This window comes from Eptesicus fuscus, chromosome 6 (genome assembly GCF_027574615.1).
Source record: "Eptesicus fuscus isolate TK198812 chromosome 6, DD_ASM_mEF_20220401, whole genome shotgun sequence".
Classification (NCBI taxonomy): domain Eukaryota; kingdom Metazoa; phylum Chordata; class Mammalia; order Chiroptera; family Vespertilionidae; genus Eptesicus; species Eptesicus fuscus.
The window spans coordinates 23,589,839-23,615,986 of NC_072478.1; the positions used below are offsets into that span (position 1 = coordinate 23,589,839).

At 46.4% G+C, this 26,148-nt stretch overlaps 1 protein-coding gene across 2 annotated transcripts in view; it reads right to left on the reverse strand.

Moving 5' to 3' along the window:
• SMARCA4 (SWI/SNF related, matrix associated, actin dependent regulator of chromatin, subfamily a, member 4) overlaps positions 1 to 26,148 on the reverse strand; it is a 90,493-nt gene that overhangs the window by 62,156 nt on the left and 2,189 nt on the right. The window contains exons 2-8 of one of the 2 annotated variants that reach the window (XM_008158036.3): positions 9,691 to 9,943; positions 7,291 to 7,423; positions 5,868 to 6,272; positions 5,446 to 5,544; positions 4,252 to 4,510; positions 1,724 to 1,850; positions 994 to 1,167 (exon numbers count right to left, since the gene is read on the reverse strand). In XM_008158036.3, coding sequence (XP_008156258.1) covers positions 994 to 1,167; positions 1,724 to 1,850; positions 4,252 to 4,510; positions 5,446 to 5,544; positions 5,868 to 6,272; positions 7,291 to 7,423; positions 9,691 to 9,912 — 1,419 coding nt within the window. In that variant the 5' untranslated portion in view covers positions 9,913 to 9,943. The remainder of the gene's footprint in view (positions 1 to 993; positions 1,168 to 1,723; positions 1,851 to 4,251; positions 4,511 to 5,445; positions 5,545 to 5,867; positions 6,273 to 7,290; positions 7,424 to 9,690; positions 9,944 to 26,148) is intronic. The other variant, XM_054717428.1, reaches the window with a different exon arrangement.

Here is a 26,148-nt window from a genome sequence, read left to right on the forward strand (position 1 = left end):
ATGTTAACAGCAGACTACACTGAGTATTGACTTTTTCTATTATTTTGAACTGCACCAGTAATAGATATTGACTGGAAGAACTTTAGAAAATATAACGAGTGAACAACAAACAGAATCATCCCAAATCCTACTTGAGTAGAAATTTTGGTCTCCTTGACTGATCTCGTGAAAACCTAACTTAGCCCTAGCCAGTTTGGCTCAGTGGATAGAGCGTCAGCCTGAGAACTGAAGGGTCCCAGGTTCAATTCCGGTCAAGGGCACATGCCCAAGTTGTGGGCTCGATCCCCAGTGTGGGGCATGTAAGAACAACCTACCATTGATTCTCTCTCATCAATGATGTTTATCTCCCTTCCTCTTTGAAATCAATAAAAATATATTTAAAATTTTAAAATAAATAAATAATAAAATAAAAACCTAACCTAGATCAATCCCTCCTCTAAGAGACTCCATACCTTCCACCTCACTCAGAGCAATAGTGCAACTTGCTCCTTGCCTCACAAGGCCCAGCACGCTCTGTCCTTACCTCCTCCTACTCTCCCCCTTGCTCCACTCTGGCTGCACAGAGATCCCTGCTTTTTATAGAACACACAGCACGTATCAGCCCCAGGGTGTTTGCACCTCCCTGTCTATCTGGAAAGCTCTTGCCCACATAGCCATGGGGCTTCCTTCCCTCAGATCTCTGCTCAGATCTCACCTCCTCAGAAAAAACTTCCCCAACCATTCTGTGTCAACAGCTCCCCATCACTCTCCATCACTGCTTCATGTTTCTTTATATCCTATCTCCTCCCAATATTTTACATCCCTTGATTGTGGCCCATCTTCTCCCTACCACTCAATTTTGTTCAAGAATGTATACTTGGTGCCTAAAATAGTGTTATCATAAACAGCATGTTTAGACACAAAACAAAACAAGACTCAACAATGTGGGAGCTGTGAGGACCCAGGGACACAGGAGGGCCAGCAGGACAAGCTATGCAGTAGCTGGGGACGCACCTGGTGCTTCTGCCGGCGCTTGCGCTCCTGCTCAATCTTCTGCTGCTTCTCCAGCTTCTCAGTGATGCGGGCCTCACGCAGGGACTGCCGCTTGCTACGCTTGTAGGCCTTGGCATTGAGGGCCGTCTCAAGGGCCGTGTCCCTCCTCATGCACACCACCACTTCCTGCCGCAGCTTCAGGAAGAGGAGAAACATGGGCACACGTTGGTCATGTCCACACAAAATGCACAATTACACAGTGCAAGCTAGGCAGAACACTGCTGCCTCCAGAAGGGTCCTTGCCAAATCTCATAAGCACAAATGTGTGTGCATGTGGAGGACATCTGATAAATGCCCAAGGGCCGGGGAGGCAAGCACAGGTCAGGAGACAGCTCTTCTGGACACCCAGCAAAAGGTCCTCTTATACCTTCAGGTCTACAGTTCTGCCTTCCTTCAAGCACACACAAAATATTTCTTATGGCTCATTCAAAAGTACAGCCCCCTCAGATACAGACCCATTTAAGTTTCCTGTTTCGCCATCTTAGGGAACCATGCTTACTCACACCAGGAATACCCCATGTGCCACCACTGTGCATGTCATGAAGAGGAAGGAGGGCACAATGAGCTAATAAGTGTGGGTGGACACTGTTGCTTTCAATGGTCAAGGGACATTCATTTAATAATTGCTCAGCAAGTAATTACTTGAATCTAAGCAACAGCATTGGCAGGAAAGGCCTGTGCCTGCACCTACCTGCCTCTGGAAGTTCAGCAGCCTGAGGGCCTTGAGCTCGATAGTTGCTTTGGTTCGCAAATCCCCGGCCAGTGACCCAGGTAGGTTTTCAAGTTCCTGAATTCGGTGAGCGATGCGAGCCTGAAGCCTGGGGTGCAAAGACAGAAAAAAGGACAGGCAATGAGAGGACTGCTTTCAAGGAGCCCATCTATGCCCTTTCTTTATTTTTTTATTTTTTTAATATATTTTATTGATTTTTTACAGAGAGGAAGAGAGAGGGATAGAGAGCTAGAAACATCGATGAGCGAGAAACATCGATCAGCTGCCTCCTGCACACCCCCAACTGGGGATGTGCCCGCAACCAAGGCACATGCCCCTGACCGGAATCGAACCTGGGATCCTTGAGTACGCAGGCCGACGCTCCATCCACTGAGCCAAACCGGTTTCGGCTGCCCTTTCTTTAAAGCGGGAGCCTCAGAAGAATCCATCCTCTGAGGGAGGCAGAAGATGGCTCAGAAAAGGATGCCAGCCACAAAACACAGAGGAAGGCAGCCAGAGGACTCATAGCTACAGCAAACAGGAAACCAGACAGGGCACAGCTGACTTAAGGCATTTCAGCAGGGTGAGCCAGCCTCTGGAGTTAGGCAGGCCAGGCTCTCCTTCCTAGCCCTGGGAATCTACTTAGCCTGGGAGCCTTATCAGAAATTTGGGCCATAAAGGAATTAAAAAATTAAACATCTATGGCCCTGGCCAATGGTGCTCAGTGGTTAGAATGTAGGCCCAAACCAAAGGATAGTGGGTTCAATTCCCGGTCAAGAGCACATACCTGGATTGTAGGTTCAGTCCCTGGCCCCAGTTATGGCTTGTGCGGGAGGCAACCAATTGATGTGTCTCCCTCACATCGATATTTCTGTTTCTCCATCTCTTTTTTCCCCCACTCTCTCTCTCTCTCTTTCCTCCCCACCTCTCCCACATTCTCTAAGAATATATGGAAAAAATATTTAAACGTTACTTTAAGGAGGCTAGAGGTGAGGGAGTAGGCAGGACCTCTATGAGGAGGTGACCTCAGTAATGAGGTCTAAGTGAGCATAAGGAGTCATGTACCACCAAGCAAAGGCCCTAGGCAGAAATAAGCCTAACTTGTTGAATAAACAAACTGGAACAAGGAAATTGGGATAGGCGAGGACAGAGCATGAAACAGGGACTGAACAGAAGGGAGTTTACTGAACAGAACGGCAGGTTTTAACCTGGGGAATAGGACCTAGTGTAAGTCAATTGTAAAAAGAGACTTCCAACCTCTGAAGCACAGGCAAGTGTGAGAGGAAGGAGGCCCCAGGCAGGAGTAGACCAGGTGGCAGTTAACAGTACGGGGGAAGAACCATGTCTGGGGAGGGAAGCCGAGACGAATTGGTTCACCAAGGGGTCATGCACCACCTATGCAAGGGGGGATGAAAAAGGGGCTGTAGTGTCTGTGGCCCAATGAGCTGCTGGATGGCGGGTATATGGGAACAGAGACAGGAGGGAAAGACAGGGAAACGTGAAAATATCTGCACAGCTCATTTTCAAGCTGAAGGGGAGGCACCTGGCTCCAAGGCATGTCACAGCTGGGATGCACTCTAGAGATGGTCATTAGGCAAAGATTTACTGATGCCTCTGGGAATATACAGTGAATAAGGCACAGCCTCTCCCTCGTGGAGCTTACACTCACCAAGGGAGGCCTGCCCTGAACAAATTATAAATGCAATGAGGAAATGGGAAGTGCAAGGTGCTCAAGGAGTGAATCTCAGGTGCCCCCAGAAGTGTGGGATGAAATATCACAGACCTACGGTGTGCCAGGCATCCCACATGGTGCCCAGGAGGCCTTGGCAAAGGGGCCAGCAACTCGTGAGAAGGATCCACTGCAGAGCTCGCAGGGTTTCTTTTTTAGTGTGAGGAACCAAAAGTTGGATACACTGTGTTGGTGAGGAGAAATACATACTTTCACTCCAACATATATCTGTATGATCTCGGTGGAGGGCACCTTTGCAGAATCTACGAAATTCCCATGTACGTTCCCTGTATCCATTAATGCCACTTCCAGGGACTTATTCTGACACACGTGCACATGTGTGAAATTAGAAACAAATGCAGAAGTGCATTTACTAAGACACTGTCTTAATGCTGGATTAGAAATAACCTAATGTGCACTCAGCCAGGGGACTGGCTGAATAAACATGTTATCTTCACCAGGCAGAACACTGAACAGGAAAAAAGAAAAGTTCCTTTTGGACAAACAGGGGATGATCTCTACACTATGTCATTTTGGAAGGAACGATGCATACCTCATGAACCCCTTGGGGACCTACTGGCTCCCTGTACCTATCTGCCTGCATATGCACACAATTTTTCTGGAAGGATACATGCCAATTGGGGAGCTGGGAACCTAGAGAAAAAGGCATAGGGTGATTTCTGGTTGCATACCCTATTGGCCTTTGGAACTGGAAACCACACCAACGTGTGTCAGGGATGACGTGGTTGGGGGTGACCTGAAGCGGCAGCAGTGCCCTCACCTGTACTCCCGCTCCTGCAGAATCTCCACAGGGTCCAGGCCCCGGGGTTTCTGGATGGGGGTGATGCGGCTCTGCTTCTGGTGTAGCGGTACCATGGGGGCAGGCTGGGCTGGCTGCCCTGGCGACTGCGTCTGGGGTGGCATCACAGGAGAGGCAGCGGGCGGGACGGCAGGGGGCGCAGGTGAGGGACGGCCTGTAGGCTGAGGGGGGATCAGCTTCTGAGGTGTACTTGTGGGGGCAGCAGCATTCGCCATAGGTCCTGGGGAGAGTCAAGTAGCAGGAGTACAGCATTGAGCTTCAGGTCAATTCCAAATGGAAATAAAAAGCCTGCATGGTGCTCACTGCCCCAGTGACAGACAGACTGTTGGGGCCACACCTCCCCATCTCCCCGCCTCTCACTGAACTGGCATGGCAGGCAGCTTCTCACTCAGGGGTCTCCTCTCTCCTGCCTCAAGGTTCAAGCCTCTTCCAGATCTCAGCCTAAATGTCCTTCCCCGAAGCCCTGCACTGATCCAAGTGCCGACCCTGAGTTCGTTCTTCCTGGGCAGCATTTTCCTGACTTCAGTTCAGATGAAATCGGATTTAAGTGATTAGCTCGTCTATGCCCATCACTAAACCTCAGGCTCTAAGAGGATAGAAAACAAATCCATTTTGTCTACTGCTTTCACCCAACAGAAGTGACCCTCAAATCCTTGCTGACAACTACATTTGACAGAGAAACTGAACATGGTGAGGAGACAGAACCCTGAACCACCCTGTCATTTTGCTGGCTTCCATAGTATTGGGGGCATCTCAGGAGGGAAGGGACATCAGCTGTGACCTACAGGAGTGGAGGCACCAGGTCCTGAAGGGTCGTGTCTATGGCTATAGCCTTGCCTCCCCACAGCCTCTCCCTGGAGTCACAGTGAACTTGTTCATTCATATTCTTCTCTTCTTAACATTTAAAAGAGACCCCAGGATCTCCATGACCCACAGGACAGAACAAGGGTGGGCAGGAATTGTGGAGTGAAATCAACCCAAGACTTTAGAAAATAACCAGGGATCGATAAGACACAAAGAAGACAGCAGGAAGAATCGAGGACTTGTCCTTGGCCCTCTCTCTCTCTGGACAGGCTCATCTCAGGGTCTGCACTGCGTAACCTCATGACATAAAAGTCAGGGCACAGAAATGTCACCAAGACAGAGGGTACTCACCTTCAGGCCATGGCTTGGGAGGTCCTCCAGGGGGTTGGCCCGGCATACCAGGGGGCACACCTGAAGGTCCTGGGGGTGGCATATTGGGCCCTCCCATACCTACACACAGGGAAAAACAAACAATAGGATAAAATGTGTCCTGTGTTCATCCTATACCCACCCCCACGGGTAGCCCTGCCTCCAGGGGACACACCCAACAACAAGCCCCTTAGTGTGGGCATCAAGGGAAAGCAGGGAACTGGAGAAAGAACTTTTATCCTGACAACAGCCTTGCCTGCCCGCATGAGAACCAGACATTATGCCAGCCCCAAGGGGGAAACTTGTGGGCAGCAGAGCCTAGGTCTGCCTGACACTGTTGCCCCCACTTGGTCAGTTTGCTGAGACTTCTCCCTCCCCCAAGGGCTGGAGATAGTGGGCCTTACCATGGGGCCTGCTGTAATTTGGAGGTGCTGGTCCTGGGCCTGGTCCAGGGCCAGGGCCAGGGCCAGGGCCAGGTCCTGCTGCAGACACAGAGGGTGGAGGTAGTGTTGGCACCTGCTGCTGCATCCCAGGCATCGGTCGCTTGCCCTGCACTGCCATCTGCAGGTGGTCAGGCAGGGGTTGCCCCCTGGCCAGCATCTTGTAGGCCATGATCTGAGCTCTGAGCTGATGCAGTTGGTTCTGATTAAATGGTGTTGGGCCCCGGTTCTGCTGCCCCAAAGACTGGGGGTCAGTGCCATCCAGCGGGGCCCCTCCTGGCCCGGACGACATCTGTGGGCCCGAGGATGGGCCACTGGCTGGAACCGGACTAGAGGCGTGCTCGGAGCCACCCAGTGGTGAGGGGTAACCTGCAGAAAATGCAGATTCCAGAGGTCACTCGAGAATATACATCCAATGATTTTTAAGGCAAAGATGATAACCTTTCCATCAGGCTTACACTGGCACCTACCCTGAGACATGGGATGACCAAATTTTTTCATTCTTGTATTCAAACAAGAGGCACCCAGCCCTAACCGGTTTGGCTCAGTAGATAGAGCATCGGCCTGCGGACTCAAGGGTCCCGGGTTCGATTCCGGTCAAGGGCATGTACCTTGGTTGCGGGCACATCCCCAGTGCAGGGTATGCAGGAGGCAGCTGATTGATGTTTCTCTCTCATCGATGTTTCTAACTTTCTATCCCTCTCCCTTCCTCTCTGTAAAAATCAATAAAATATACTTAAAAAAACACAAAAAAGAGGCACCCAGAGGGCACTGACCAGCAGCCGGTGTGATTGGTTTTGTTTGGCGCACCGTTCAGTAAGTTGCTGATGGTCACACTGAGAGGTTACACAGATAGAGGCTTTCTCTGGGCCTCCCATCCTGTCCCTCGCCCTGTCCAGGCCCACTCTCCTCACCTCTCTGACCTGGGGAGTCCCTGAGCTTCCTGCCCTAATGACAAGAGGTCAACTACTCTGTCACTTTTCAAAGTTCTGGAAAAGCCACTTGGAACGCTGGGTAAAGCAGCTTGGGCCCCACTCCCAAGATTCTGACCAAGCTGGTCTGCAGTGGGACCCAAGAATGTGCATTTCTGATACACTCTTGGGTGACACCAGAGCTGCTAACCTGAGGAGCCTGCCCTGCCCAGCTGCCATCTCACACCCAGCACTAAACACAGTTCGTTCCCACCGGTATTCACTCTCCTGGGCTGCTCTGAGACAGAACACTCGAACAGGGCACCAGCCAAACCTAAGTTCAACAGCCCTCTGTGGTAGGGTTTCCGCACTGCCCTATGTCCTCCCTGTCTACCTGTGTGAGACCTGATTAGGAAAATGACCTTAGGACTCCTGGAGGTGACAAACATGAGGAAAGAAGAGAAACAAAACAATACCTTGGGAGTGCTGGTCCATGGGGCTCGGTGGAGGCCCCATCCCTGCGTGGCCCCCTGTCCGCATCCCCATCCCCTTCATCTGGTTGTAGCGGGGGTCATCCGACATGCCCTTCTCATGCATGGATTCCATTGGCTGCAAGAGGGGGGTAATAACAAGGCAGGATCAGCAAGAAGGGACAGGATGAGATGGCACAGCAAAGCACTGCCCAAGAGTTCAATGTCACTGAAAACACTATGGAATTTACTGAATTGCCAACATGACCAAGCAGCTTAGGTCCAAGACATGGTCCTGACAGCTACCTAGGTGTCAAGCAGATGCATAAAATAATACCAACCAATGGAGGGTGACTGCCGAGGAGACCAGTGGTTGAAGGGCAAGGGGACAACAAGACCAAGGCACTCGGCAAGAACAGGAGACAGTTTTAGATGGCCGGAATCCCACAAGGAAATGAGTGACAGCTTCTGGTCAGGGGCAGTTTTAGCTAAGACTCAGGACTCTCTGTCATTGTCACAAGGAAACCTTGTCACCACAAATCTTGAGATCAGGGACCCTCTTCCTTGGGAGACTGTAAATCAGAGGGACAGACAGAAACTTCTGCCCATGAGCATGGTAACAATACATCAGATGTCCTCAGTGATCCATTATCAGCCTCCTGCCTGCTAGCTGCAAGGGAGGCTTATCTACGGCATTGTTCTGGCAGAACGAACATCAATTTTCCCTCCTAATGCTCAGCACAAACACTTCCCCTATGGCAATGGTCGGCAAACTCATTAGTCAACAGAGCCAAATATCAACAGTACAACGATTGAAATTTCTTTTGAGAGCCAAATTTTTTAAACTTAAACTTCTTCTAATGCTACTTCTTCACAAAAGACTCGCCCAGGCCGTGGTATTTTGTGGACGAGCCACACTCAAGGGGCCAAAGAGCCGCATGTGGCTCACGAGCCGCAGTTTGCCGACCATGGCCCTATGGAAATGGTTGTTAAAGGGGACCTTTTCTTAAGACCCTTCCAGAGCACTCTGCTAGGCCCTGGTGAATGCAAATGTCCTGCTTTCTGGGATCTTAATCTAATGGGTAACCCCCCATCAACTGCAGCTCAATATGTGTACAGTGAAAGGAGGCCAAGAGGGTGCCTGGCTGAGACAGGAGGGGCAGATGTCTACACGGGAAAAGGGTAGAGCACCCTCAGGAGGCTAACAGGAGCCCTGGGTGGGGGCCTGCCCTCCACATCTCTTTCCTGGGATGGGCTTGTCTCCACACAGAGTGGGAGCTCTATACAGACAGGAGGTGTGGCCCCCCTACACACCACCAGACCCCGGTTCCTATGCTCTCGACACTGGGCTGGACACACAGCAGGCCTCTGACAGAGGTTTGTAAATGTGCATGGAGTGTGTGTTAACAGTTCCAGGAGGAAAGAACAAATGGGCAGAGAGGAAAAGAGGGGGCTACGCTAAAGAAGCAGGCCTAAATTGGTGTTGTGTGTGGAGAGGGTAGTCACCAACAACTTCCCAGGAAGGCAGCGACAAGACAGATACTGTACCAAAGTTGACAGAAATATACGGGCGATGGGGAGGCAGGGAGGGGTTCGCTTGGCTGTGCTTGGAGGTCACTGAGGTGGCACAGGCCTGGGGTGCAGGGAGCAGCAGAGGGATGAGATGATTCTACCACTAACTTGCTGAGTGCCCATCTCTCTGAGACTCTGGTTCATGGTCTATGAAATGGGCTTAATACTCACCTATATCTGATGGGTGGGGGTGAGGGAATGGAATGGGGAGCAAACACATGGATAGCCCAGGTAGGGAGCCCAGAGGGTTACCAAGGTCCCCTTGCCCCCAGGTCACACCATCTGCATCTTCTACCTGCGGGCTTCCTTCTACCTCCTGTTAGCCTCCTGAGGGTGCTCTACCCTTTTCTGAGGCTGAGGAATTGCACCCTTTCCTGCAGATGCTAATACATATAAGATGCTAATACTTATTTCCTTCAACTACCTCTCAGGAACACAGAGAAAAAGGAAAATTTTGTGTTGAGAAGTTTTTCACCTCACTAGCAAAAGCAGCTCTAATCGGGTCAGGTAAGTGGTGACCCAATGAGGACCATTGCCCTGCTCTATGGGTTACATGGGTACACAGAGCAACCAAATTGCAGGAGTCCACTTGCCTTCAGCTATCTTTTAGGGATTTGGACATTTTTATCCATTAATGAAAGGCAACTTAGGAATAATTTCCTACCTAGAAAAACGGGTGTGAGAGACACACAGGGGAAAGTTGGGGTGGGGTGGGGGGAGTTGCATGAAATGATGACTGCCAGCTCACAGCAGGGACCAGGATGCATGGCTCACCCTCCCGCCTCTGACCAAGTGAACCCAACCAGTCAGAGCAGTGGGCCCAGGGCTTCCTACCTTGTGCATCTGGTGCATGTTGTCCTGAGGGTACCCTCCCGGCCCCTGGCTTGGGATGGGGTGTCCTGCTGAGGGAGGCCCCGGACTGGGCCCCATCATGCTGTGGGCAGAGCCAGGGGAGGGACCTGGGCTAGGGCCCAACATGGCTCCAGGGGAGGGGCCAGGGCCCGGGGAAGGGCCTGGCCGAGGAGTTCCGCCCAGGGGTGGGTCTGGAGTGGACATCTTCACAGGAGCTCCGGACAGTGGTCTCCTGCTAGAGAGAAGTCAAGGTCAGTCTGGCGGTCATGGCCATCAGCTGGGTGGGTCAGGGCATTGTAGGAGGACCACAGTCATGTCAGAAGCACCCATCTGACAGGGAGCTGGTGCCTTTGACATGCAAGCCTTTCTCCTCCAGATCTTTCTCCTCCATTCCTCTGGAAGGAGGACTTACATCAGACACACAAAATCAGATAAGAGTTCCCTGAGGAAGGGATGAAACTCAGGAGGTGGGGGAGGGGGGCTTCACTTCCCTTGCCATCTTTCTGATTACAACAAAGGGTGGCGCTGATCTGTACGTCACACCACTTTAATGCATGCTCACCTTCCAATTTAACAAAAAAGGAGAGTATAACTAAGGCTCAAAGCCATTGCCAGCAACAGCATCTGACTGGATTCTCATAAATTCAATAAAAACAAATATTCGTGGCCAGTAATACTGGTTTTCCATTTAAGGCAGTGAGATCGTTTCTTTTAAAATAAATGAAGTTTAAAAAGTAGGTTCACTTAAAAAGAAGTATTACATAAATAATAGCATTCTGATATCTCAAATACTTCAAGAGTGATAATCAAGTGTCTAAAGTTTGAATATTGTTGTACACTAAAAACTGACACCCAGAACTATGACCCAGAGCCTCCAACAAGTCCATAAATACTCAATGACGTTGGTAAATTATACTTGCTAAGAAGGATCATGAGCTGATAAATTTTATAAATGCTTCCTACACTAAGGGTTCAATTTTCAAGTAACCCTTAATCAGTTATGTGGTTATATGGCCTTAAATAAAATTTTCTTTAATAACCTCTTTCATCATGATGGAGCAATACAGTCTCAGTGGTGAAATCTGGAAAACACAAAAAGAATATGAAGCTTAAAATCACCCATCATCCCACCAGATGCAGAATTAAGAGCCTGCTGGTCCTACAGAGAGGAAGAAGCAATCCTGCCCTTCTGACCCTTCCCAGCAGAATTCTAGAGGAGGTGTGTGAGAACAGAGACTCCCAAGAGACCCTCAGAGCCCCCCAGAGTGGTGAGGATGAGGCTGAGACATCCAGGATGGGCCCTCTTAAGGACACAGAGCGGCCCTGATGTTGTCCCTGGGGCCCTGTTCCACACACACACACACACACATACACACAACTCTCTCTCTCTCTCTCTCTCTCTCTCTCTCTCTCTCTCTCTCTCTCTCTCACACACACACACACACACACACACACACACACACACAGGATTACTCAAGACAAGCTTTTTTTCCTTTCTAAGAATATATTTACATTAATTTGAGAGAGAGAGAAAGGGAGAGGGCTAGAGAGACAGAAACATTGAGAGAGAAACACTGATTGGCTGCCTCCGGCCAGAAACCCAGGCATGTGCCGCGACCAGGAATTGAACTGGTGACCTCTTGGTCCATGGGTCAGCGCTCAAACACTGAGCCATACCGGCCAGGCTGGTAAGCTTTTTTTTGTTTCATATAATCATACCTATGAACATTTTTGTCATTTAATAGTCTTCAAAACATGAACTCTAGCAGCTCCACTCCATTCTCTCATTCTGTGCATCCCGAGTTACTGAAAAGCCCCTCTCCTGTTGGCATATCACAAGTCTGGTTTTTGTTTCTGTGGATTTATTTTGGTTTTATAATGAGTCTCATTGCCCCTAGACTTTACTGGGCACTTCTGGTTCTAAGGGATAAATCCTGTTAAGAAGTTCAGGAACATTTTTTAAAAATATGTATTTTTATTGATTTCAGAGAGGAAGGGAGAGGGAGAGAGAGAAATCAATGATGAGAGAGAATCATTGTTGACTGCCTCCTGCATGACCCCTACTGGGGACTGAGCCCACAACCCGGGCATGTGCCCTTGACTGGAATAGAACCAGGGATCCTCAGTCCACAGGCTGATGCTCTATCCACTGAGCCAAACCAGCCAGGGCTCAGGAACATTTTTAATTATCTTGATTAAAAAAGGTTTAATTTGAAAGGTGGAGGCATTTTCCTTGATAATAGGTCAAAAGCCCAAATTTCTTTGTTCCAGTTTCATGACCAAATAATCGGAGCAGAGAGAATCAGAAACTTTAGCAGGGCAGAAACAGTGGCCGCACACCAGCATGACCGTGAACAGACCCCAACATGCAAGAAAATGCTCCTCCATCCTCTGAGCACCCCAGATTTCCTCCAAAGCTCAAGGAGGCTCAGTGCTGGACCTTAAGTCAGCCTCATAAGAGTACTGAAGAACTGGTGTCTGCTCACAAGCCCTTCTCCACAAATCCAAACCCAATTAAGCTCAGCTTAAAATTAAACTTTTAAAAATATTTATCAGCCCTGGCTGCGTAGCTCAGTTGGTTGAAGCATCCTCCCGATATGCCATGGGTGCGGGTTCAATCCACAGTCAGGGCACATATAAGAAGTAACCAATGAATGTACAAATAAGTGGAACAACAAATGGGTGTTTCTTTCACTCTCTCCCTTCTTTCCTCTCTCTCTCTCTCAAATCAATAATAAAAATTTTTAATAAAGTAAAATAAAAAATATATACATTTGACACAAATTCATTTGGAAGCCATTTAGAAGCAAAATGTGACTTGATTCAGCTCTGTGTGAATAGTCACACATTCTGTCATGGAAACAGGATCCTGTTTGATCCCAAGACTCCGCCCCAGTCTATGCCAAGTACTCTGTATCTCCTTTGCTAAAATCCTGATTCTGGAGTCTGAAACTTCTGGCCCAGAGGTTTGTCTACAGGAGGACGCACCTGCAGTCACAATTCACAGGTGGGAAACCAAGCAACATTGACATGGCCACACTGGGCAAAGGATGATGGCTCCCCTGAGCTTCTCTTTGGCCCCTTCATGTCCACAGGCCCTCTCAGGCTCACAGAGCACTGCAGTGAAGTGCAAAAAGGAACAGTGGTTCTGCAAATCCTTAAGGAATCCTGCAGTATCTACAGGCTCAGATTTTTTCTCACTTGGAGGTCTCTATTCCAAGTCAAGCCAACTGAAACTGACAGCAAAATAGAATCCATGCCATCAAGGGAACATCAACTCCCCATCTAAAGGCAGACATGCTGGCAAGCACACACTGGAAGTACCTTTGGAATGATGGCTCTTCTAAACGTAGTTTATACTTATCATCAGACCTTCTTCCCATCAAAGCATGTGGTACCTCTAGAAATTACCTGCCTCCACTGAGGAGGGCTAAATTCATCAACAACATAGCACCCACTGAAGTTACTGAAAGGCATCAAAATAGACTTTTTGTGCCCGAATATGACACTGTCCACTTTTGAGAAGCGGACACTTCTCATGACACTTTTTAAAATACCTGCTTCAATCGCTTTTTGGCCTTTTGGCTAATTTTAGCATCTGTTCTTATCAGTTTAATAAAATATTTGCTTCAGAAACTGCCACCTCTGAAGAGTCAAGCTGCCATGAAGCAGGTAAATGCATGGAGCCACCATCAGCAGCAAACTTGTTTCTGGAGGGGAAGCTCAGGTACATGTGGGGAGTGACAGCAACAGGGACCCAAAGGAGTGCAAATACAATTCAAAACCATTCCAAGCGGCACAGGGGGTAGGGCTCTGTCAAACACTGAGAAGCCCAATCAGGGTGCTGATGCCACATGTGGACAAGCACTGTTGTGGAGGAACTGGAAAATGGAACCGGTATGGCTCTCTGGTCCTCAGTGTATACTGAGGGGATTTTTATTTTAATTACCTGTAATGACTTGTAGCATACCTAACGTGCCGATTGTATGTACACATATGGATGAATCCTACATCAGACATAACATTTCCAACATTCCAGAAGGCACCCTCAGCTCCTTTCCCAGTCGAAACCACTTCCCTACGCAGAACCACTGTCCTGACTCTATCACTGTATATTAGTTTCACTTGTTAGTGAACTGCATCGAAAAGAAAATCACACAGTAGTGTGCTTTTGCTCATCTGGGAGGGGCATCCATGTTGTTGGGTATAGCGGTCATTTGTTCTTCTTCATTTGTCCTGTTCACGGACACTGTGCTACCAGTTTGGAGCTAGCATGAATAAAGCTGCTATGAACAATGTCATTTAGGGGACACAGATGCTCATTTTTTTTGGATATACAGGAGTGGAATTGTTATCATAAGGAAGGCAAAAATTTAGCTTTGGTAGATATTGCCAGTTTTTCAAATTAGGAATATAATCCTACACACTGCCCTCCTCCTAACAGTGGGTGAGCATTCCAGTTCCTCTGTATCTACACCAACACTTGGTGCTGTCAGTCTTTTTTTTTTTTTTTTTAATGAGTTTGTTCAGTTACAGGTGGTACAGAATTCAGGATGGAACAGACTGAAGAACACACTCTGGAAAGACTTTGGGCTGTTTACTCTGACCTCACAGGTAAGGTCGAAATGGCAGAGTGAAAAGAACTAAAGAGATGAGCCACTATATGATTATTATTTTTTACAAAAGTTTATTCTTAAATGTACAACAGGCTCCAAGACAACACTTCATTCTATACGTGGTAACAGATGTTGACAGGGAATCCAGATGTTCAAACAGGAATAGAATTAAGGATCACCATTGCCCCAGACACAAGTAACAGCTCACTTTTTGCCAGATTTCTTAATTCCACCTGTGGCCTGGGGACCCCTTCCCCACAACCTTCGCTTTTAGCTCCTCTAGTTCCTTCTGCTCCTCTTTTTGCTTTTGCTCCAACGCCTTATCTTCCTCATCCATCTCCTTGACCTACTCTTGCCACCTTCTCAGTCGGACATGGTGCCTGTCACTTCTTCCCTAATCCCTGTCACCAGAAGTTCCACTCCTTTTAATTCTGGTGGATGTATATTTTATGGACAGATGTTAATTACAGGAGAAAACAGATAGCAGGACAGGAGGCTTGTGATGAGTACAGGAGGCAGCTGGGGAGTAACGTAGCAATTAGTGTGACATTATCTAAATTAGGAGACCACATGGACACTAGGCCACAGGAAACCAGTAGAAAGCAAAGAGGACATCCACCCCAGATACAGAACATACTTGCTTAATAAGAACTGAAGGAGTGAAGGGATTACAAAGTAAAAGTTCAACAATCTTGACTATTTGAAAGTTGCATTTCTGGACAATAAAAATAACAGTGAGAAACACCAGACTAACAAGTGTCTGCACCACCACAGGCCCAAGACCACCAGTTCTGTGGGAGTGTGTTTACAGCCCACAGCCCAATGCCAATTTGTTACTCGCCTTTGTGCTTTCTTAACAGTGTCTTGTGATAAACAGAAGCTCTTTTTGTTTTAATATATTTTTATTGATTTCAGAGAGAGAGAGAGAAACATCAATGATGAGAATCATTGATTGGCTGCCTCCTGCATGCCCCCCGTTCCGTTGGGGACCAAGCCCGAAACCCAGGCATGTGCCCTTGACCGGAACCAAACCTGGGACCCTTCAGTCCCCAGGTTGACATTCTATCCACTGAGCCAAACCAGCTAGGGCAACAGAAGTTCTTAATTTTAATGATGTCTGATTTACCAAGTTTGTTCTTTTATGGTTAACTAGGGGCCCAGTGCAAATTTGTGCACGGGTCTGGTCCCTCAGCCTGGCCAGCAATCAGGGCCAATTGGGGCCATCTTGCCCAGTCCCGATTTGAGGCCAATGGGGGCCAGCTGGCTGGGGAGGGACCACGGCAGTTTGGCCAACCAGGGAGGGATTGCAGGAGGGCTCCAGGGCGTGTCCGGCCTATCTCACCCAGTCCAGATCGGCGGGATCCCAGTAGCAAGCTAACCTACCTGTCGGAGCATCTGCCCCCTGGTGGTCAGTGCACATAATAACGACAGGCAGAGTGGTCGACCAATTGGTTGGACACTTAGCATATTAGGCTTTTATATACTAGTATATAGAGTATATAGATAATTTGGGGGTCCTGTTTAAGAAATTTTTGTCTACCTGTGAAATTATGATCTACCTTCTGTTCCTGACACAGAGCTTCTAAAAAACCTTTTTAATTCCCTATGTGATAGGGGTGCCAGGATGGTTTTACACAGAGCTCCAAAATCCCTTAGAATTCCCTAAGTCAGTGGTTGGCAAACTGTGGCTCGTGAGCCACATGCAGCTCTTTGGCCCCTTGAGTGTGGCTCTTCCACAAAATACCACGGCCTGGGTGAATCTATTTTGAAGAAGTGGCATTAGAAGAAGTTTAAAAAATTTGGCTCTCAAAAGAAATTTCGATCGTTGTACTGTTATTTGGCTCTGTTGACTAATGAGTTTGCCGACCACTGCCCTAAGTGATAGAAGTATCTTTTGTTCTAATGAGGGTTCTCTTAGTTGGCTCTTCGATGGCTTCAGGATGGATGGGGGCTGGGTGCTAGAAAGATGAAGCCATGGTTAGAGGGTTGGAATTTCAACCTTATCCTCCATCCTCCAGGGATGTCTGAGTGATGAAGCTTCCATAAAAACTAAACTACATGTTTCAGAAAGCTGCTGGGTTGGTGAACATATCCATAGGCCAGGAGGGTGGTAAATTCCAACTCCACAGAGGCAGAAGCTCCTATGCCCAAGGCCCTTCCAGACCTCACCTTACATATCTCTTCATTTGGCTGTTCATCTGTATCCTTTAATGTCTCCTTGATTTTATGAGCTGTACTAGCAAATTTTTAAAACTTAGGAGGGGATTCTGGGAAACCCTGATTTGTAGCTTAGTTGGGCAGAAGTGTGGGTAATGTGAGGACCCACTATTTGCAAAGAAGGCGTCAGAATTGGGGGGCAGTTCCGTGGGACTGAACCATTAATCTGTGGGCTATGCAGTTAGTGCCAGAACTGAACTGTAGGACAGTTAGTGTCAGCAGAAACTTGCAGAAAATTGCTTGGTGTGGAAAACCCACATTTGATGTCAGAAATGTGATATGAGGAAACAGGTTTTCCTGTACTACCTCAAAGTCATAGGATAGAGAAAGGGAAGAGATATTTTAATATCCAAGGGGACTGTGACTTGTCCCTGCCCCTAGTAATTTACAACTGTTGAGGATGTATCAGTCACAAAGAAATCACAGGAAGGAAGGCCCAGCCAGAGAGAGAGGCAGAGCTGTGGGCCCATTTGGTGATAAGGACCTGGATTTATACACTGAGTCACACCACCACACTATACAAAAGGGCTATCATTGGTTTCACTGACAGAGGTGTCCCTGAGATGAAGAAATCACACAGCAGGTCAGTGGAGAAGATGGAGAAACAAGGCCAAGCTCACAGTGTAACTCAGACTCTGAGTGTGGACTCTGTCACCTACTAACTGCACCATGCTAGATAAGTGACTCAACTTCTCTGAGCCTGGTTCCTCTTCTGTAGGCTGGAGCAGAGATGTCCCTCAGGGGTCACAGCCAGCATCGAATGAGCTAACACATGCACAGCATATACAGGCAGTAAGTGCCACCACTCATCTGGTGAAATCAAGGGTCCTAACATTTACTGAGCAATGCTTACTGCGTGTCACTACTGTCCTAGAAATGTCATACAGATGAAGCATTTCCACCCTCCTCTCCCCATACAGAGATGAGTAAACTAGCCACATAGTAAGTAACCACTCTAGAGAATTTGCTTCCTCACTTTAGCTTCCCTGCAGGACAAACCGTGATCAATGCTCCCTTCCCTCAGCACTCAGGACAAATATGCTTGCTTCTCCCCTCAAAAAGCAGAAGCTGCTTAAGGATCAGTATAGCCCAGTGCAAACAAGGTCCAGCCTCGCAATCAATGGGCAGGATTTGGGCTGCTGCAAACTCTCCCTTGCCCTCTTGGTCAGCAATGCCACAAAAGCAATTTGCTTAGCCATTATCAAGTTCCTTTTAGCTAGCCAACTGAGGGGCAGGAGTGCGCCTGGCCCTGCTGAGGGCTGAAGAGGGTGGAGGAAGGGGTATCACTACACTCCAGTGAGATGCCTACTCAGGAGGCAAGACAGGATTAACCAGGTGAGATCTGACATCCCTCTTCCCCATTCCTTCTTCTTTACCACCAAACACCCCTGCCCTTTCTACATCGAAAACTAAAGAGTTGGCTTTTCCAGCAAATTTCTTGGTCCCCCAAGGTCGTCCTAAGGCCTGGTGGGTTCCAGGTGGCTTCCATGGTGCTGCCATGGACTTCTGCAACAAATCCCTCTCGGACAAGTCACTTGGTGTCTGGGTTGGGAAAGTAAGGGTAACTTCACACACAATGAAATCCATCCAACCAGTTCTACCTAAGCAGAGAGACAAAATGAAGGACAAGGGGATGAAGGAGCCAAAATGGTGAAATTGTTAGCCTGGTGTATCTGAAAGCGTAATCGAGATGTGTCTGGCCCATGGGTTAGGTGCATTTGGGGTTCCACAGAAGGGAACAGAGCTTGGGAATCCAAGTGGGCAGTCTGAAGGAATGTGACAGGAAATAAAACTACTTCCGGTAAGAATAGAAAAGCTGAATGCTAAGATATTCAGGAGGCCACAAGATGAAAACAGGCTCTTCTAGATCAAGCATGTCAAACTCAAAGGCTAACATGGGCCAAATAAACAAGGTTTAAGTTTATGTGGGCCACAAAAAAACAAAAGCTTCAATTTTCATAGAAATATAGGTTTATTTCAATAGAGACATGCTGAATACAAAGGGCTGAAATAAATGAGCAATCATTAACATAAAATAATAGAACATTTTAATAAAATTAATATATTTTCTTGAAACTTAATTTACCAGACACTGAATAACTGCACAAATTAATAAGTGTAATGCAAATAAACCTATTTTTCTTATTCTTCAAAAGCAAAATATTTCCTGTCGTGTACACCAAACAAGTCAGTACAAGACTAATGACATGGCAATTGGTTGCTAAAATATTCGCTGCTAGTATTAGTGGGGATGGTGCGCCTGCGTGTAAGGCGTGTAAGGGAAATGAATGCAACACGATTGTAATAATCAGTCATTAGTGAATGTTGTAGTTCGTTATTAATAATTATGTATAACAGGATATTGTAAAAGTTAAGTTACAAAATTTTTATTAAAACATTTCTTGCATACCAATATATTGGTATGCAAGAAATGTTTTAATAAAATATTCATTGTGCGCTGTGAGTTTGACATGCTTGCTCTAGAACCCCGGACACAGGGTCTAGAAGTGATTTTTGGCCATGTTACCGCTCCTCTATTTCTCTGAGAAGCATCCAAAATGCCAGTCAGGACCCCACACAATCCATGCTGCAGATGTTGTGGCACCATTAAAAGTGAATGAGGGGGCTCTGTGCAAATGGACACAGAGGATCATCCAAAATGAAGCAGGGGAAAGAAGGTCGAAGTGCTTGATCCAAGGCCCACTTTGGTAAGAATAATGATACAACTGACCCTTGAACAACATGGTTTGAACTCTGCAAGTCCACTAATACACAGATTTTTTTTCAATAAATACTGTAAATATATTCTCTTCTTTATGATTTTCTTAACATTTTATATATATGGCTAATATGCTAAGTGCCCATCTGGGTAATGATGTCACATAGCAACGCCCAGCTTCCTCTCTCTAGCAACTAGCCTCCTTGCAGTTTCTTCAGCCCAAGGAACACGACTTGCTTTATAGCCAAGTGCAAACATTTTACACTGTAACCAAATAAATGTCAGTGAAGCATTTTCCCGTGCCTCATCTCATTTGATCCTCACAGAAGTCCTGGAGTAGGTAGATAGGAGACTCAGTGGAATCCTATTTTCTTTTCATTAGCCAGAAAACGGAGATTTAGAAAGCTTAGAAACTTGACCCAACTGAAAAGAAATGGTGGATCTTGAAAATGACTTCGTCAATCACACGTGTTTCAATCTGTCATTGTCAATTGTGAATTTGGTTGACACTTCTATTATAGAGAAAGGGCGAATAGCAATATTAAACTATTTCTTCTAATTAATTTCCTTTCAATGTGCATGAATTCGTGCACCGGGCCACTAGTCTTACTATAATATAATATATATAATATGCAACATGTGTTAATCGAATGCTTATGTTATTAGTAAGGCTTCCCGTCAACAGTAAGCTATTAATAGTTAAGTAGTTTTTGTTGTTGTTTTTTAAAATATCTTTATTGATTTCAGAAAGGATGGGAGGAGGAGAGAGGGATAGAAACATCGATGAGAGAGAATCATTGATTGGCTGCCTCCTGCACACGCCACACTGGGGATCAAGCCTGAAATCCAGGCATATGCCCTGACCAGGAATCAAACCGTGACCTCCTAGTTCACAGGTCAATGCTCAACCACTGAGCTGGACTGTAAAGTTTTGAAGGAGTAAAAGTTCTGCATCGATTTGCAACATCGTTTAAGGATCAACTATACTATAGATGCATGTTAATCCACGCATAGAAGCCAACATACACCAAACTATCAGCTGCAGCCAGCAGCTCTCTCTGGAGATGTATGATGGGAAACTTCACATTTTCCACATCAGAGCTTTCTGGTGTTTTTTTTCTTTGTGTGTGTGTGTTTGTTTATAATAACCATCTATTACTTCCATAACCAGATTTTCAGAAATGTTTTAAATATTTTTTATTGATTTTTTTAGAGAGAGAGGAAGGGAGAAGAAAAGAAAGAGAGGAACATGGATGTGAGAGTGATAAATAGATTGGCTGCCTCCTGCATGCCCCCCACCAGGGATCAAGCCCACAACATGGGTATGTGCCCTGACCAAGAAATCGAGCTGTCAACCTTTCGGAGCATGAGAAGACACCCTACCAACTGAGCCACTTTTTAAGGAAAAATACTTAGGTTAGAAAAATACTCGGGAACTACATAACCCAGAAGAGAGGCCCAGGAAGTGCCTTTGTGGAAATAAAAGAGAAAGATGAAAGGAATTAACTGCATTACTTTCCATCTACTTTCAACTTCATCAAAATTATCATTTAAAATAAAACATCTCTGGCCATCAAATGTGAAAACAGGAGTGCTGGAGGATCAGTCTAGTTTCTTCTTTCCTAACACCCTTGTTTTTTGTCTTATAAGTTAAAAAGTACCCTGGTGGCCACCTCTGTGGCAGGACAAGCTGCTAACAAGCAATATGGACCCTCTGGTATCTGCTTGCTGGAATTATGGTGTATGCTTTTTCATCTTGCCAGAAAAACAGCTTTATATTTCAGGTTGGCCCAGAATATTTGCTGTTTTTAGGGGTGTGTGGAGAAATTTGTTTACAGACACGTGTCATCAGCAGATTCAACATTACAGTCAAATCATAGCAGAGTGTTCATACCCAGCAATGGTGGCTGGGCAAAACCAGCCCCACGCCTTACATTCAAAATACAAAACGTTTCCCTCCTAATAAATCTACTAAGCAAAACCCTCCACAGATGTCCTGATGGTGTGGAGTGCTCTAGTAAATGAACTTGGAAGGATGTTAAGGGGCAGGCATCTGTGGCCTTATGGACCTTGTGGAAATGGCTTATTCCTGAGACTGTACTTCCCCATCACTGTGTCCAATAGAACTTTCTCCTTGCAATATAATTATGTAGCAAAACCTTGCCCTGCATTTAAAAAGGAATACATTTTAGAAAGGAAAAGTCATGTCACAATTACAATGGCTTCTCAGTTCTACCTAAAAGGCATGCTGAATTGTTACCAAGTATTATTATTATTTTTAAATATTTTTTTATTGATTTCAGAGAGGAAGGGAGAGGGAGAGAGAATCAAGGATTGGCTGCCTCCTGCATGCCCCCTACTGGGGATCAAGCCCGCAATGCAATCCGAGCATGTGCCCTAACTGGGAATCAAGCCAAGATCTCCTGGTTCATAGGTCATTGCTCAAACACTGAGCCACACAGGCCAGGCTATTTTTTTTTTTTTTTAATCCTCACCTGAGGATATGTTTCCATTGATTTTAGAGAGGGAGGGAGGGAGGGAGGGAGGGAGGGAGGGAGGGAGGGAGGGAGGGAGGGAGGGAGGGAGAGAGAGAAAAATATCAATGCGAGAGAGAAACATCAATCGGTTGCCTTCCACATGCACCTGGACCAGGGATCAAATCTGCAACTTGGGTATGTGCCCTGACCTAGAATCAAACGCACCACCTTCCCATATACAGGACAGGATGACACTCCAACCAACTGAGCCACACTGGCCAGGGTCCAAGTATTATTTTTAGCACTGGGAATTACGTATCATTTTATTCATTGGAATCTACCTTTGCCCATTTAAAAAATTTTTTCATTCACTTGACAACCACTAAAGAGCACCTCCCCAAATACAACATGCCAGAATACATGACAACCAGGTTGGTTTTCTGCCCTGAGAGTTTACACTCTCATCTGTCAGGGAGGTGTAGTGTCTTTACGTAAAGAACACAAACAAACACTATCCTATTATCCATTAGATGTGTGTTTTTTAAACTCTTTTGACCATGACCCAGAGTGATGACTTGGCCCAACACAAACATACACCAAGTAATTGCAACAAGCTTTACAAATCTTTCCTGACCCTGCTCCTGTTAAGCCTAGTCAATCCTGGATGGATGTCATGACTCACTGCTGGGTCTGTTATGGCCTGCTATATACTCAACACTGAGCAAGACATGATCCCTGGAGAGGGCTGAAGGGAACTCCCCCAAGAAAGGAGCTTAGAAAGTACAAGGAGGTGTGGCACCTATACCTTCCAAGTATCACTTGGGACAGACTCTCCCAGCCACCCCAAATACCAACTGACCCTGAGCAAAGCAAGATTCTAGGCACTGGGCATCCAGCAGAAACAGTCCCTGTCTGGTGGGACTGATAACTGAGTGACAGAAACAAACACACAAATAATATGACACGTCAAATAGGGGGTGGAAGTGTTATGCAAAAAATAATCAAGCCCTTGACGGTTTGGCTCAGTGGATAGAGCATTGGCCTGCAGATTCAAGGGTCCCGGGTTCGATTCCAGTCAAGGGCATGTACCTTGGTTGCAGGCACATACCCAGTGGGGAGTGTGCAGGAGGCAGCTGATTGATGTTTCTACTTCTCTATCCCTCTCCCTTCCTCTCTGTAAAAATAATAATAATAATAATCAAGCAGAGTTAGCACTCAAGCTGACAGCAGGTGCTCTTTCAATCATGGTGGCCAGAGATGGTCTCAGTAATGGGGACATATCTAAGCAGAAACCTGAAGTGAAATAGGATCCACATGGCTATCTATGAACACAGGGACCAGCAAGTGCAAAGGCCCTGGGGTAGGACTTTGTTAGAGTGGAGCAGGTGATGGGGGTGTGGCAGATGAGGTCAGAGATTCGTGGGGAGGGCAGATCACAGGCTTTGAAGGCAATGGTGAGGACGTAAGGGGTCTACTAGGTAGATTGGGAAACCACTGCAAGGTTCTGGACAGGGCAATGATACAATTTGATGACGCTTTTAAAAGATTTCTCTGGACATGCTGATGGAACAGATAGGGTGAGAGTCAAGGTGACTAGGAGGGCCTCAGCTAGCACATGCCATTTGAAATATAAAAAGTGCCCCTTACTTGGGACTGCCTAGCTCTGGAGCCAAATTTGGCAAAGCCCAGCCAGGATGGATTTCAGCCCCAACTTGCATCCCCTCGGTTCAGCACTGATGACTGAAGAGACTACGGTAGGAACAGAGGATTGTATGCTCAGAGAGGTTAAGTCATTTGTCCAAAGTCATGCAGGGAGCCCAGCCGGTGTGGTTCAGTGGTTGAGCATCCATCTATAAACCAGGCTGTCATAATTCAATTCCCGGTCGGGGCATATGCCCGGTTTCAGGCTTGAGCCCCTGTAGGTGTACAGGAAGCAGTTGATCGATGATTCTCTCTCATCATTAATGTTTCTATCTCTCTCTCTAAAAATCAATAACAACATTTTTTTTTTAAAGTCATGCAGGGAGTAGAGTCCTCAAGTCTGTGTGACTGCAAGATCTGAATAACTGATTCGGGGGATGATCAGAAGGTACAGGAGAAAGAGAGCCTGAAAGGGTGCGGAGTATAGCAAAGATGCCCCCCTCAGCACACAGGAGGTGTTCTGTGGAATCGGGCAAGGGTACTCAGTACACAATCAGTCCAGCCTGTGATCGGAAACAACACCTGGCAGTCACCAGGGCCAGAAGGAGCTTCCAAGATATAGCAAGCAGCTTGCTGTGCTTTAGTAACATCATTAGGACAGTGAGACCATACACTGTGTCACTTTACTGGCACTCACAGGGCAAGTCAGGGTGACACACATCAAACCTGCCACCTCAAGTCTCCCACTGTAACAGGTGAAGCAGCAACTGCCATGTGGCCACCTGCATCCTGAGCCAGCGGGGCGCGACCTGCCGGTTAAAGAAGAACTTAAACCAGCCCAAAGAACCATTTTAAAGGCCACAGCTACTAAAAACAGTCAACCTTCCTTTACCACACTCATGGCTGGTGAACTTCACAGAGCAAAACTCAACTGTTCCCAGTGACAAGTGTCCATGTGCAAAAACGAAGACATGTTCCTTTAGCAAAGTAAACAAGTCCCAAAGTGAAGCTCTGGAAACCACTTGGGGTTGCAAAGGCCAGGAAGGGGTCAGAGCAGGTTTATTCTAACTAACATGTACCTGTTTTCTAAAGAAAGCACCTGCCCTGAGAGAATTAGGGGGAAATCGATGCATCCCCTCCTTTTTCTCTGCCCTGTGAAATCTGACCTCCCCATAAACCCAGCTACACCTGGTGCTTTCCTTCCCTATCCATATAGGAAGATGAGTACAGGCCAAATTTAATTTCTCATGCTCACCAAATCCATATCCTGAAAAATTAATAGCAGCAGCATGCAACTAACAGAAAATTCCAACCAAGACATCACTGATCATATTCATGAGGCTTATACTTCTTTGAGATTCTATGTATAAGGTCAACAGCAATGGCAGTTCTCCATTGGCTTCAAACTCAATTCTGACATGTTTCCCCTTGGACACTTCCCCCCATATTCCAGCAGCTGTTGCTTCCCTTTTATAATAGGTTTTCCACATCCCTTTCATTCTAATTTTTAAAAAAAAAAAACACTTCAGTTTTCTCTGAAGTATTCCAATCAATGTTACAAATTATAAGAAAATTATAATTTTCAATAATTTTAATTAACAATAAGTGAAATTAACAATAAATGTTTGCTATTTTTCAAAAGCCATGCCACCAAACATGCTTCCTCCTTTTCCAATGCCTTATGGTGAAATTGAAAAGCATAAAATTTTTAAGTATTAAGGAAAAATGGAGGACTCTATTTCTTCATTACCACCTTGAATCATATAGAATGACTACAATTTGGCAAAAATATATTCTGTACCCACCAAAATGTTGTAGGAAACCTAATGACAACAGCTACCAAATTTTTAGCACTATGCACCAGGCACCCTTGTAAGCAACTTACATTTGTCATTTTTTGTTGTTGTTTAGTCCTTACAGCAATCTTACAAGTTGGGTACTATTACTACCTTCCTTGGCAAATAAGAAGACAGATATAAGCAAATCAGAACAGGGTCCTTGTCTGCCTGCTCCTGGCTGAATCACCAGCTCCCAGCAGTGCCTGGCTCATGGCAGACACTCAATACACATTTGTTTGCTATATGAATGGGGAATGAGTGGTTGGGCCACTTCTTGCACAACTCCCATTCACAATGTGCTCTGTCTGTGGCCGGTGTGAATGAGTCCCTCTTGAGCCACTTTCTCGCACAACTCCAGGGGGCGCTATTAACATGGTGTTCAGTCTTTTGTTAATGTAAATGGGTTCCTCTGTACATGGCAGGCAAGGAATGATGACTGAGGCCGAAATCAGCTGGCACATCAGAGGATTTATTATGTGCCAGGCACTCTGTCACTTCTATTTCTCTGAGGCACCAAGGAAAGTGGCAAAACCAGAAGTCAAACTCAGAGTGGTTGACTGGAGAGCCCCTGGTGAAGAAACACCCGTGGATGTGTTTCTTTGCCAGCAGAATGTTGTTCTCGCCAGACATTTGCCCAAAATACATAATTCTTCCTGCTCTCCCACATCTGCTCTAGAATTACCTCCCATTATTTTGAGGGTCCACAAGGAGTGGTAAAGTGTGCAAATGAAAATGTGTGTTTGCTTTTCAAAGACAAAGATTAGAGGCCATGTACTGATGATGTCACAGTTCTGATGTCATCCCTCAGCCCTGATTCCAAAACCTGCAAGATCAAAATGATTTTAGGTGGTACAAGGAGAATTATTTGTTATTCTCACAGTTATGTATGCAGATTTTAAAGCAAGTTAGTAAAATATATATAACCACTCATA